This window comes from Podarcis pityusensis (assembly GCF_964106645.2).
Source record: "Podarcis pityusensis genome assembly, chromosome: 5".
Taxonomy (NCBI): domain Eukaryota; kingdom Metazoa; phylum Chordata; class Lepidosauria; order Squamata; family Lacertidae; genus Podarcis; species Podarcis pityusensis.
The window spans coordinates 27,732,637-27,745,569 of NC_138032.1; the positions used below are offsets into that span (position 1 = coordinate 27,732,637).

At 42.6% G+C, this 12,933-nt stretch overlaps 2 protein-coding genes across 4 annotated transcripts in view; both read right to left on the reverse strand.

Annotated features, from left to right (window-relative positions):
* The window catches only part of GRK7 (G protein-coupled receptor kinase 7), a 45,149-nt gene extending 38,210 nt beyond the window's left edge, over positions 1-6,939 (reverse strand). Inside the window, exons 1-3 of the mRNA XM_081008055.1 lie at positions 6,709-6,939; positions 3,015-6,207; positions 1,932-2,369 (exon numbers count right to left, since the gene is read on the reverse strand). Coding sequence (XP_080864181.1) covers positions 1,932-2,369; positions 3,015-3,617 — 1,041 coding nt within the window. The 5' untranslated portion in view covers positions 3,618-6,207; positions 6,709-6,939. The remainder of the gene's footprint in view (positions 1-1,931; positions 2,370-3,014; positions 6,208-6,708) is intronic.
* A 134-nt stretch (positions 6,940-7,073) lies between these two features.
* RNF7 (ring finger protein 7) lies at positions 7,074-12,801 on the reverse strand. 3 transcript variants are annotated; one of them, XM_081008362.1, is made up of 3 exons: positions 12,156-12,801; positions 10,238-10,285; positions 7,074-7,573 (listed from the first exon to the last, which is right to left on the reverse strand). In XM_081008362.1, exons 1-2 carry the CDS (start codon positions 12,464-12,466, stop codon positions 10,273-10,275), a joined length of 324 nt encoding a protein of 107 aa, XP_080864488.1. In that variant the 5' UTR covers positions 12,467-12,801; the 3' UTR covers positions 7,074-7,573; positions 10,238-10,272. The 3 variants fall into 3 exon arrangements, with proteins under 3 accessions (XP_080864488.1, XP_080864489.1, XP_080864487.1); XM_081008363.1 differs by having other exon boundaries at positions 12,296-12,751; XM_081008361.1 differs by having other exon boundaries at positions 12,289-12,602.
* Between the last annotated feature and the right edge of the window lie 132 nt (positions 12,802-12,933).

The window sequence follows — 12,933 nt, forward strand, 5'->3', positions numbered from 1 at the left end:
CAATGGTGCTCTTCTTTTTGTTTGCAAATATACAATTGAATGTGACATGTTACCAAACTCCCCACCACCGGCAGGGGTTTTCGTACATTTTGACCCAGAATGTGCAAGTGAGTATGTGGTAGGTTGGCTGTGGGTTGTACTGCTGCAATAAGAATAATATGGAAAAACTGAGATGATATGAGATAATCCTTTACAATATGGGTGAGCAATAAGAGGGAATCTCCACTGAAACAAACAATAGATGCTCTTGTGCCATTCCCATTCATTTCATATTTTTTTATAAGATATTTATTGAAATTTTCAAAATATTACAAAATAAAAATTAAAAAAAAGAAAAATACAAAATAAAAATAGTTAAAAACAACTCAATCTTTCCATTACTTATTTTTCATTAGCTTATTTCCCGGACCTCCTCACGCCTCCCTTTTTTGTATTCCAGTTCGGTTTGTTGGGTCAGCAAATCCTTCCCCTCTTTGTTTATCCAAGTCTTTAATCTTAAAGTATTGTAACGTTAAATTTTTACCTATTAGTAATCCATTTTTCATATTCCCTTATAGTATTACAGCTAGAAACCACTTACTTTCTATCCAACATCATTCTAACATTCATTAATTTTACAATATTTCTGTAAATAGGCTTTAAATTTCTTCCAATCTTCTTCCACCGACTCTTCTCCCTGGTCTCGGATTCTGCCAGTCATTTCCGCCAGTTCCATATAGTCCATCACCTTCATCTGCCATTCTTCCAGAGTGGGTAGATCTTGTGTCTTCCAATACTTTGCAATGAGTATTCTTGCTGCTGTTGTGGCATACATAAAAAAAGTTCTGTCCTTCTTTGGCACCAATTGGCCAACTATGCCCAGGAGAAAGGCCTCTGGTTTCTTCAAGAAGGTATATTTAAATACCTTTTTCAATTCATTATAGATCATCTCCCAGAAAGCCTTAATCCTTGGGCACGTCCACCAAAGGTGAAAGAATGTACCTTCAGTTTCTTTACATTTCCAACATTTATTATCGGGCAAGTGATAGATTTTTGCAAGCTTGACTGGTGTCATGTACCACCTGTATATCATTTTCATAATATTCTCTCTTAAGGCATTACATGCCGTAAACTTCATACCTGTGGTCCATAACTGTTCCCAGTCAGCCATCATTATGTTATGTCCAACATCTTGTGCCCATTTAATCATAGCAGATTTCACCGTTTCATCCTGAGTATTCCATTTCAACAGCAAGTTATACATTCTTGACAAATTCTTAGTTTTGGGTTCTAACAGTTCTGTTTCCAATTTTGATTTTTCCACCTGGAAGCCAATTTTCTTGTCCAAATTATATGCCTCCATTATCTGATAATAATGAAGCCAGTCTCGCACTTTGTTTTTTAATTTTTCAAAACTCTGTAATTTCAGTCTATCTCCATCTTGTTCCAAAATTTCCCGATATTTCGGCCATTTGGCCTCCATATTGAGCTTTTTCAGATCTTTCGCTTCCATCGGTGACAGCCACCTCCCATTCATTTCAATGGGGCTTGCACAGAAAACCTTTCCACTGGTTTGTGTCTCCCTTATCAAGTAGAATTGGCACCCATTACATTAAGGCTTTTACTCCCCAACAATTCCTCATTTTTGGAACTCCTCATAGGCTGTTAACAGAAACATCTGATGTGCATAATGCCTCAAAACCTAACAGCATTTTTTTTGGCAAGGTATAATTTCTTTTTAAGCAAGCGTGCCAGTCGAATTGCTCCACCGTGCCTCCAAATAGTTAATAAAGTAAATCCTCTTTCCATCTGTCACTTAGAATGAAATGACCACATAAGATATTTAGTGAAGAACAAATCCCAAAGGAATTAAAGGGGGGGCTCAGTGCATTGGAAATAGAACAAGCTCTCCCAACTAGCCAAGCAGCCCTGCACGGTGAACTCTCACTTACCCTCTGGTTTATGGACTTGCCTTCCTTGACTTCCACCGCCAAGCCAAGATCAGACAATCGGCAGTGGCCATCATCATCCAGGAGGACATTTTCAGGCTTCATGTCCCTGTAGACAATTTGGATGGAGTGAAGGTGCAGCATCCCACAGGTGATCTGAGCCGAGTAGAAGATGACCCTATCCATTTCCAAGCCTCTTTCGCCCACATTGTAAATGTGATATTTAAGATCCCCACCATTCATCAGGCTCATGACAAGACACAGGGCGGCTTTGCTCTGATAGGCATAGGACAGCGTGACAATGAAACGGCTGTTGACTTTCTCAAGGATCTCCTTCTCTAACAGAGCCATCTTTTCGCCACCTTTTTTCTTTAGTCGTTTTTTGTCCAGTTTCTTGCAGGCATACATCTTGCCAGTATTTCTCACCTGAATGGCACAAACCTAAAGCAGCAAGTTTAATGAAAAAAGGAAACGTCTTAAGTAAGCGATGCAGACTCGGAACTGGAGAGACTATATGCCCCTTATTGCTATTTTCACCACAATATCCATTGCTTTCAGTTTTGATTTTTAAAAACACACACAAATACCCCTTAGATTATATACTGTATTCTTGGAGACTATTATGCCATTTATGGGTTCTCTACAATGCTTTGTAGATTATTTGAAAGGAATGAATGGAGCCGCAGCAGCAGCCGTGTTTCCATTGGGAAACCTATTTCATCTCATGTCTTATTTGCATAATTTATGTTCTTAACACTTACTGTACATTGCCCAGAGAACTTTTTACTGGACAGTATAAAAATACTGTAAATTAAACAACCAAGCAAACCACATGTAAGACATTTTGAGGAACAAGGAGGAAGGGATAGTTGTGAAAAATAAATGAACCCCTGCCTAATGCTTCTGAGTACATGTTAGTGCAGAGGAGATTATCAGAGAAAAGGCTGAATATGGGCTTACGTCACAAGAGATCTTGCGCATGCAGAGGACTGGCAAGTTGCCCAGTGCCTGTTGCCTGCTAAAGGCCATTCATTGCATGGCCTAGGCCTATCTGCTTCCCCAGGAGATGAAAGAATAGCTCCTTACCTCTCCAAAGCCTCCTTTGCCTAGTACTCGGAATTCGTCAAAGAGCTTCTCATTTATAGGTTGCCGCTCAAAGCCTTTCCATTGCACAAACTTATCAAAGAATGGGCTAGTTTGGAAGTCATCAAAGGGTTTCCCCTTGAGATAGGCATTTGTCTCTTCCCTGGCTGATAATGTGACTTTTTCAAAATCATCCTTGCCAGCTGCCTGGCACTTGCTTGACAAGTCTGCACTGAGAAATTTCAGGTAGCTGTTGCTGCAATTCTTCAAGTACATGTTGACTATGCCTTCTAGGTAGCTGTCCTTGATGTGGTCCTCTGCCAGCTCCCAAGCGACCACTTCGTCCAAAAACTCTCTGGCCTTCAGGTACTCAGGCACCGTTTCCAAGAATTCCCGGAAAAAACTCTTGCCAATGGGCTGTTGCTCGCAAATGGACTCGTAATCCATAGTCATCGACTTTTTGATCTCCGCACATTCCTCAATCTTGGGCAGAGCTAGGTTCCTGCGTCTTTTTTGCATCTCCTTGGCATCCACATCGCCACTTTTCCTGGCCTCAAGGTATGCTGTGTTGGCGATCAGGTTATCCAGTCCCCCCATGTCACACATCTTGGCGATTTACTAGGGTGGCAGAGCCTCACTGGGGCAAGAACACTGGCTTGCCTTGGGGTGGCTGCCTTGGTATGGCTTTCCCTGCGCCACTGCCTGAGTGTAAGTGCAGGCTACAAACACATGTTAGGGAGACCGACTACTTTAGCATTAAATACCTCTCAAGGATTTTCACTAAGTACCTTTAGGTGTATGTACCATTTGTGGAAAGTGGCTGGTAAGAGGTTTCTCTCTAAGGAGCTTTGGGTTTGCTATCTATAGCTAAATGGATGACAGCCCAGGAGAACCTCATCACGGCTGCCACAACTATCTGGCGTACATTTCTCAACTCAGCTCCTACTCTTCCTCACACAGGCCTGAGACCACTCTGACCTCAGTTTCAACCCCAGGTCCATAGAGAACACATGGCATCATGCCCTTTCAGAGAGCTGATATGTTTTCCTGCCCACCATCCCTGGTACCTTGATTCTCCAAAGCACGTCCACCATGTCTGCAGGCTCTGAAGCTGGCTTTTTAAAAGGGAATTTGAGATTTTCTGTGTTTTGCAGTGCTTCAAAAGAAAACATTCAGCAAAAACGACAGCTATCTTCGGAACCACATAATTATTTGAAGTGGCAAGTTGATAAGGAAGTATCAAAGGCTTTAGTCAGATTTCTTTTAAAATGCACCATTCAGTCCTAGAGTGAAAATCTACCTCAACATACAGATAGATGCCATCCAGGGAAATAACAGTATTGTGAGCTGCACTTTTATACTGCACAAAATCTTCGTTGTTGTCATGGCACAGCTCCCTCTGAAGGAACCCAAATCGGCTTAGACAAAGAGCAAGCGAAGAATAATTGGTGCTCTAAAAATAAGGATGATCCCATGTACAATCAGAACAAGAGAGTCTGTTTCCTTCGCAACATGGCAGAAGTTGATTCTCATTTCCAAAATATAACTCGGGTGTCACAATTCTGGCTCCTGAAATTGAAAAGCCCACTTGAAACTAAGTTTTTACTTCAGTTCTTCCGTGATTCTGACAGAACTAATGGGATTACAATGGGAGCTGATAGTGACCCCTATATTTAGATGTCCTAACACTTCTTTACAAAGGATTGCTGTGATTTATTTTAATAACTCTCACACCTCCAGTGCTGGGGAGCGGAGAGGGGAGGGGTCACTCTCCAATTGTCCCAAGGGGTCAGTATACACAGTAGGACCAGCCTTTGCTGTGTTCCAGTTAGAAGAAGAAAACATTTTCAAAGGTCATTTTTCCTGTTCTCATTTGCATTTATCAGGCATACTGTGGTGATCTGTCTAAGCAAGTTACAAGTCCCAATGCAGTCTCAGGCATGTAGCCAAAACAACCATACATTCATAAGGCTTGCCAGTGGACACAGCTCCTGAAACATGATTTCTGCTCAGGCACACTTTGTACTATATTTTTGTAGCAGAAACTGGAACAAAGTTAGTAAATTAATTAATACCACTTCAAAACTAGTCAGTGGCTCAGAGGTTCAGACCAATTCCAAAACAACCCTATAAAGACCAAATGTGTTCATACTTATGAAGCTTGACTTACTTTTGATAGATAGTTAAACTGAATAGTTTCCTGTATATTTGTAGTGAAGTGTTCATCTTGTGGCATCCAGGATCATTTGAGATACATGTAGAAGACGGCAGTAGGGAACGGGGGCTCAGAGGCTTTGTAAGCAGCATGGAAGCCCTCAAGGGCATCATTGTGCCCATGGGCACCCCAATGGCAAACATTCAGGGGACAGCCAGTAAGTTCCACCACTGCTTAGACTATATACCAACTTGTGCCTACTTGATCCAGGTTTATGTAAAGAATACAACAATTTTGCACATCTCAATTCTTATGGGGGGGGAATGTGTTCTTCAGAAGTTTATAGCAAATAGTAGCAGCTTTCATGAGATTGAACTGTTGTAGAGGTGAGACAGAAAGTTGGTTTATGAAACTGCAGTTTTGAACTCAAGTCCATGCAAGGATGGAAACCTCAACCTTCATTTAAGCTACTCAGCAGGGGCTGGTATTCCAAGCCTGGATTTGTATGAATGGTGAAATGGTTCATTCAAGGTTGAAGTGGGTGCCAGAAAATAAAATGGCTGTTTCAGCACTGTTTTCAGTATTTTAAATGCTGCAGGTTAAACTCACTTAAGTTTCTGAAACCAACGAGATTTAAAGGAGCTCAGTCTAAATAAATACATACATACATACTGTAGGTCACATGGAGTCAATATTACTGCCTGATTTTTCCCATTATTCTGCTGCTCCTTTTGGGCTATCTATCTGGAAAGATAAGATATATTCACATTGGTCTCATCTTGATTATAATTAAGAACAGGGTTTGCTTATTTGTTTGCTAAGGGGGTGGGAGGGCAAATATGTAATAAATGATTATCATGATCCAAAGGGCTACACGTGAAATGCACTGGGGCTCTCCTGCACCTCCCCTTTCCACAACAACCTGTCCTGCTATCCAAAAGTGTTTCTGAAGGTTAAGGGGACCGTCTGGCATAGGAATTGTTGCACTGCAATGGGATACAGCCAGAAGGGAAAATTCATACACATGCAAGTATCTGGATCCTGGCTTTTGGGGGGGGAGGGTTACATATACCATACAGCAGCAATTATTTGCTAACTATCAGTCATTTTGGGATGTGGGTGGCACTGTGGGTTAAACCACAGAGCCTAGGACTTGCCGATCAGAAGGTTGGCGGTTCGAATCCCCGTGACGGGATGAGCTCCCATTGCTCTGTCCCAGCTCCTGCCCACCTAGCAGTTCGAAAGCACATCAAAGTGCAAGTAGATAAATAGGTACCGCTCCGACGGGAAGGTAAACGGCGTTTCCGTGCGCTGCTCTGGTTCGCCAGAAGCGGCTTAGTCATGCTGGCCACATGACTCGGAAGCTGTACGCTGGCTCCCTCGGCCAATAAAGCGAGATGAGCGCTGCAACCCCAGAGTCGGCCACGACTGGACCTAACGGTCAGGGGTCCCTTTACCTTTATCGGTCATTTCTGTTAGTCTTCAACTAACAAGACTTTTTAATGTTTGCATTTTCCGTTATATTGCTTTACGGAAGAAAACAACCCGAGCACTTCACAGGGTAAAAGGTTCAAGAGTGAGTGTTGGAGAAAGGGCCATAGGTCAGTGGCAGTGCCTCTGCTTTACATGAATAAGGTCCCAGGTTCAGTCTCAAGGTAGGGCTGGGAGAGACTCCTGCCTGAAGCCCTGCAGTGCCGCTGCCAGCAAGTGTAGGCAATACTGAACTAGACAGACCAAGGCTCTCACTTCGTATAAAGTAGCTACCTATGTTCTTACGAGAAATCTGTGAGAAATACATATTTAAGAATATCAATTTTAACCTTATTAGTGCCAAAGTAACAAATATTTATAAATACCTAAAGGAAATATTTTATCATAATGAAAGCAAGCAAAAAAGCAAAAACAAATGCATCACCAACAACTATTTATTTCAGTTGAATTCCTCAGTTCAGACAAAAATAAGTGGCATTTCTAGCTGGAACTGCTTTGAACATAGATAACTGTGGGCCTCATAAGTTCCAAAGCATTCCTAAACAAATGTACAGAGTTCACACTAAACGTTTAGATACATTCTTCAACGCTGTGTATCTAACGTTTTTGATGAAACCACGCTGATCCCACAGACCAACACAAAGATTTCAAATCCAACTCCATAAACCTGCATCAACCTAGACCTAAATAAATAAAATGGACTCTCCCATGACACGAATGCTCCCCTTGTTCATGGGGGAATATGTCTTTGGTTGCACATCATTCCAAAGAAGTCCGAAGAAGAACTGCCAGTGCTTTTATTTGCCTATTCTCTGAACCACCCAGTCCTGTTGGCAGAGGGGGCAGCGGTTGTTCTGTTTCACCCACAGTGACATGCAGCAGTTGTGGAAGGAATGATTACACTCTCCCCAGACCACTGAAAGAAAAAGAAGAGAACTAAACTTGAGTCAGCAAGTTAAAAATGGTTAGATCTAATACAAAGTGCTAGCATTTATCTCAATATAATATTCAGTATTGCTGTAGGACTTTGCTTTTTGTAAATAGTCATGGGGAAAATAAAGCGACCCTCTTTGAATTATGTGGTTTTACATATGAAGACATAATAACAACCATCTGTTCCTTAACAGGTCTTAAAATTAGGTAAATACAACCTCAGATATGTCATACACATGACATATCACACCATGTCCTGATTTATTTAATAAAGCCAAAACGGAGAAAACATGTGCGAAAAACTAAGTACACCCTTACTGCTTCCATAGAAATTAAGAGGCCAAGTAGCAGACAGGTGCTGCTAATCAAATGTGCTCACTTAATTGATCATCAGTAAGTGTGCCCACCTCTATGAAAGCCAACGTTTTAGCAGTTTGCTGTTCTGGAGCATTCAGGTGTGTTATAACACAATGCCAAGGAGGAAAGATGACACAATGCTCTTAGAGAAGCAAGTGCTGCTGCCTATGAAACTGGGAAAGGTTCTAAGGCCATCTCCAACCAATTTTAAGTTTATCATTCTACAGTGAGAAAGATTATTCAAAAGTGGAAAACATTCAAGACAGTTGCCAATCTTCCCATGAGTGGATGTCTCAGCAAATTCACCCCAAGGTCAGACCCTGCAATGCTCACAGAAATTGCAAAAAAAAATATCCCAAGAGTTATATCTCAGGCCCTACAGGCCTCAGCATGTTAAATATTAAAGTTCATGACAGTACAATCAGAAAAAGATGGAACAAGTATGGCTGGTTTGAAAGGGTTGCCAGGAGAAAGCCTGTTCTCTCTAAAAAGAACATGGCAGCATGGATTAGGTTTGCAAAGTTGCATCTGAACAAACCACAAGATTTCTGGAACAATTTGTTTGGCCATAATGCACAGCTCCATATTTGGTGGAAACCAAACAGCATATCATCATAAGTACTTCATACCAACTGTCAAGCATGGTGGTGGAAGGGTGATGCTTTGGGCTTGTTTTGAAGCTACAGGACTTGGAAACATTGCAGTCATTGAGTCAACCATGAACTTCTCTGTATACCAAAGTATTCTACAGTCAAATGTGAGGCCTGACAGCTGAAGCTTGGCTGAAATTGGGTCATGCAATGGGACAAGGATCCTAAGCACACCAGCAAATCTACAACAGAATGGCTGAAAAATAAAAGAATCAAGGTGTTGCAATGGCCCAGTCAAAGTCCAGACCTCAACGCAAGTGAAATGCTGTGCAGGACCTTAAGAGAGCTGTGCATCAACAAATGCCAGCAAACCTCAATGAATTGAAGCAACGTTGTAAATAAGAATGGACCAAAATTCCTCTGCAATGATGTGAGAGACTGATAAAGTACTACAGAAAATGATTACTTCACGTTATTGCTGCTAAAGGTAGTTCTACAAGCAATTGAATCATTAGGTGTACTTAGTTTTACACACATAGCTTTTCCCTTTCATCTGAGGTTGTATTTACCTAATTTTAAGATCTGCTAAGGAACAGATGACTGTTATTATGTCTTCATATGTAAAACCACATAATTCAAAGAGGGTGCACTTTCTTTTTCCCATCACTGTAGCTATGCTCCAAAGCAGTGTCTTCCAAATATAATGAAACACCTTTTTTTCTTGAACAGCAGGCATTCATGCCACCCAGCATGACACAGAGTGGTTTGGGATATGGCCTTGGAATGGTGGGATAAATCTACTTGTTCAAAGAAAGGAAGCCAAGAGTCTGGCTGAGCATGTGAGAATTTGGGTGTGCCAAAGTAGTTCAAAGTAGCCTAAGACTTTACAGCACATGAAGAATTGTTGTCTAAGCTTATTAGCATTTCTTACTCACTTTTACAGATTTCGCTATCAGCACCATTCAAAAGCTATTATTATTGTGTGGAGACCGTCCAAAATATACTTCCAGAATACCAGGCAGAACCTGCACTATTTGCTTTTAAAAGCCGAGGTATACATTTTTATGTTAAAAATAAGTATTGCAAATTTCTTCTATGTGAAGATTTCAACCCAGCATCACTTTTCATGTTCTTGGTTAATGCATTTTAGCAGTTGATAGTGCTTTGCTACAAAAATTACCACGTGCTGAAGTGCAAAATATCAGACTCAGTACTTTCTACATCTACAGTATTTTAAAAGCAAGATCAGTCTGGAAATACAAACAAATAAGTGGTGGTAAGAATTCAACTTTTTAATGCCCATTTTAATAAAAAGCACAATACAAAAACAGCACCATTGAATCCTCAAAATCAGCAAGTAAAAGTAAGTTGTGAAACCAATTTTTTTTTGTTTTAAGATCCCAAGATTTCTTTCAACTAACCATTTTTATGAAAAATGCCTGAAGATACAACAGACCTCACCAAATCAAATGTTTTAGCTTATGTAACTAGTATTTCATGGTTACATACCCATACATAAAAGACAAATTGCAGATTTCCTATGGCCAAGTATTTTATACAAATGTATGTCATTTTACATTAATGAAGCTTTCCTGAATTTTATTGCACAAAAATAAGAGCTATTTAGCTGAAACTTTAAAAAGCACCCCACTAAGAAAAAGCCTTTGGTTGAATAACAAGAGAATGAAATCACAACATACCAACACAATCTTCTTGTTTGTTTTCAGCTTGACATCTAAGGCAGGCATCTAGATGTAAACAAGGACAAGACTAAGTATGATGTTCTAAAAGCAGCTCTGAAAAGTGTGTTTCCAAAGCATCTACAGTCACTGACAAACATTTAATGGTGCAAGCATACTGTGTCATGTAATCTAAGCACCTCAAGATCATTAATCTAAAACTTACCCTAATGCATGACCTTCCACTAACTCAGCCACTTCCACACCACAAAAGCTTGGCTCTTCCAACTTACTTTGGAAAATTTAGGGTTCACACTGGACTATGTGGAGAAATGTAGTGAACAATCCAGTAGTAAATTAATTCACTGTGCAGTAATTCCTCTTCCTAACACATCACTTCTTAGAAGAATGCCCTGGAGCAAATACACTGAGTTGGCCAGTGGCGTAGCGTGGGGGGTGCAGGGGGGGGCCGGCCACACCGGGTGCAACATCTGGGGGTTAGGGTTAGGGGGCGCAAATCCACGGGTTAGGGGGCGCAAATTACTTGCCTTGCCCCGGGTGCTGACAACCCACGCTACGCCACTGGAGTTAGCTCAGTTGGTAGAGAATGAAACGCTTAATCTCAGGGTTGAGCCCCCTAAAGATTCCTGCACTGGCAGAGGGGATTGAACTAAATGATCATCTTGACACCTTCCAACTCTACAAATCTATGATATTCCGTGCAGACAGTATGCCTCTGTGTAAGGTACACTGGACTGCTTTGGGAAATTGGCCCCCAAACACAGCCACATTGTTACTTCTATGGTTATTACAAAAACACCTCAAATGGAAGAAAATGTAACTGGAATCCACAGGATTTCATTGCTGTCACCCAGATGCGTAATTTAAGCATACATTTTATAAAAGAAAAATTAATACTGCTTCTGGTGAAAAGATGAATGGGCATTCTACCAATTTAGGGAGCCAACTGTCCATAGGCACTGTTCACAGAGAAAGCGTAGCTTTACCAGTGCTGCCCTCAGGCCAGAAAGGGAGTGGGATCACCATGAAAACGGATACAGCACAAAGCAAGCATCCTACATATAGTGATGCTCAAAGTCAGAGACAGCATCCTTTTATTACAGACACATTAAATCACATATATCTTCAGGAACAGCAGCAAATAGGAAAAAAGGACTTGTAAAAATGCACTGAAGGATAGGATATAGGATCTGCTCTAGTGATATGTACAGTTCATAAGGGTGATATTTGGTTACCAAATAGGAAAACCAGCCAATTCATTTATTTTGCACAAGCTTACTCATGGGTATGCGCATTGTAACAAATCTTACTGCATTCCCATGGTGATATCTTCTTAAGTGAATACATAAAAGACTTGTTAACGTCCAGGCATAACCTTTTATAATCTTATCCTGAACAGAATCATGGAGTTTATCCAGAGAGTCTTATGAAAAAGAGGGAAGGCAGTGGTGGTGGTTTGCTTCCTCAGTTAGAACCTCGGGATCCTATGGCTGTGTTAGGATCGAAAAGGAGCAAGCAGCATGTTCTTCTCTTTAAAATAAAAACTAGAAATGCTCCAACCATTTTAATTTTAGGTCTCTCATTGTCTACAGCGGCCTAGATGCTCTCTCAGGGGCAAGGCCCCATACGTGAACATAGGAAAGCAGCTAGGAACCTCTCGTCTGGCCCAAGGGTGGGGAAGGGGCGCAGGGCAGGCCTTATCTCATCAAGGCCCATGTTTAGGCACAGTTTAGTTGCCGGTAGCGTCGGCAGGGCTTCCTGAAGCAGCAGACAAAAAGGCCCGTTCCCCCTCCCTCCTACCCAGGGGGAGGAAACGCCGGCGCCCTGCAGCCTTCGCAGAAAAAAATCACGAGAGAATAAAACACTAATATTGCCCGGGTTGGGGGGGGTGAGAAGAGACCCTTCAGGAACCCCTCACCGGGAGGAGACGAGGCCTAGCCCGGCCCCACCTCGCCCAGGGCGCCTGAGAAAGGACGGAGGAGGCCGCCGCTGCCGCCTCCTGAGCGAGGCCTTTGTTCCGGGGCCCGGCTTTCGCCGCTCCCTCGTCTTACCCATGACCTGCACCCGGCAGATGGCGCAGGTGTCGCACTCCACGTCCCAGCTCCACATGGCCACGGCGTTCCACTTCTTCAGCGAGAACATCTTGTCGACGCCGCCCGACTTCGAGCCCGAGAAACCCGCGTGAGGAGCCGAGACACCTGGCTCGTCCCCGTCCTCCACGTCGGCCATGGCTGGGGGCGGCAGGAGGAGGCGGCGGCGGAGGCGACGGCAGCAGCTGCTCGCTTAACCGCCCGCCTGGCTCCCCGAGCGGCGGAGCGGAGCTCTACCACCACCCAGCGGTGGCGAGAGGGTTGAGGCCTAACGCGGGACGGGGCCTGAGCTCTGTGCGGGGTCGATTTGCAAGCCCCACCGCAGAAACATAGGGTGGGGGGCGGTGTCTTGTGCCACAGGCGCAAAATCCTCCGTTATAGCCCGTGTTAAATAAGCAGGGAAACGTGCCGCCGTCTCCAGCTTTTGTATATGCACAGCTGCAGTGCCGGATTTATGTATAAGCTAAACAAGCTATAGCTTAGTGCCCCACTCTGTTGGGGACCCCCCCAAATAATTAAAGAAAAAAAACCCCTGGATGTACATTTCCAAAATATAAGATGAAAAACAAATAAAATAAAACCTACATACAGCAACTGTGTTTTGTG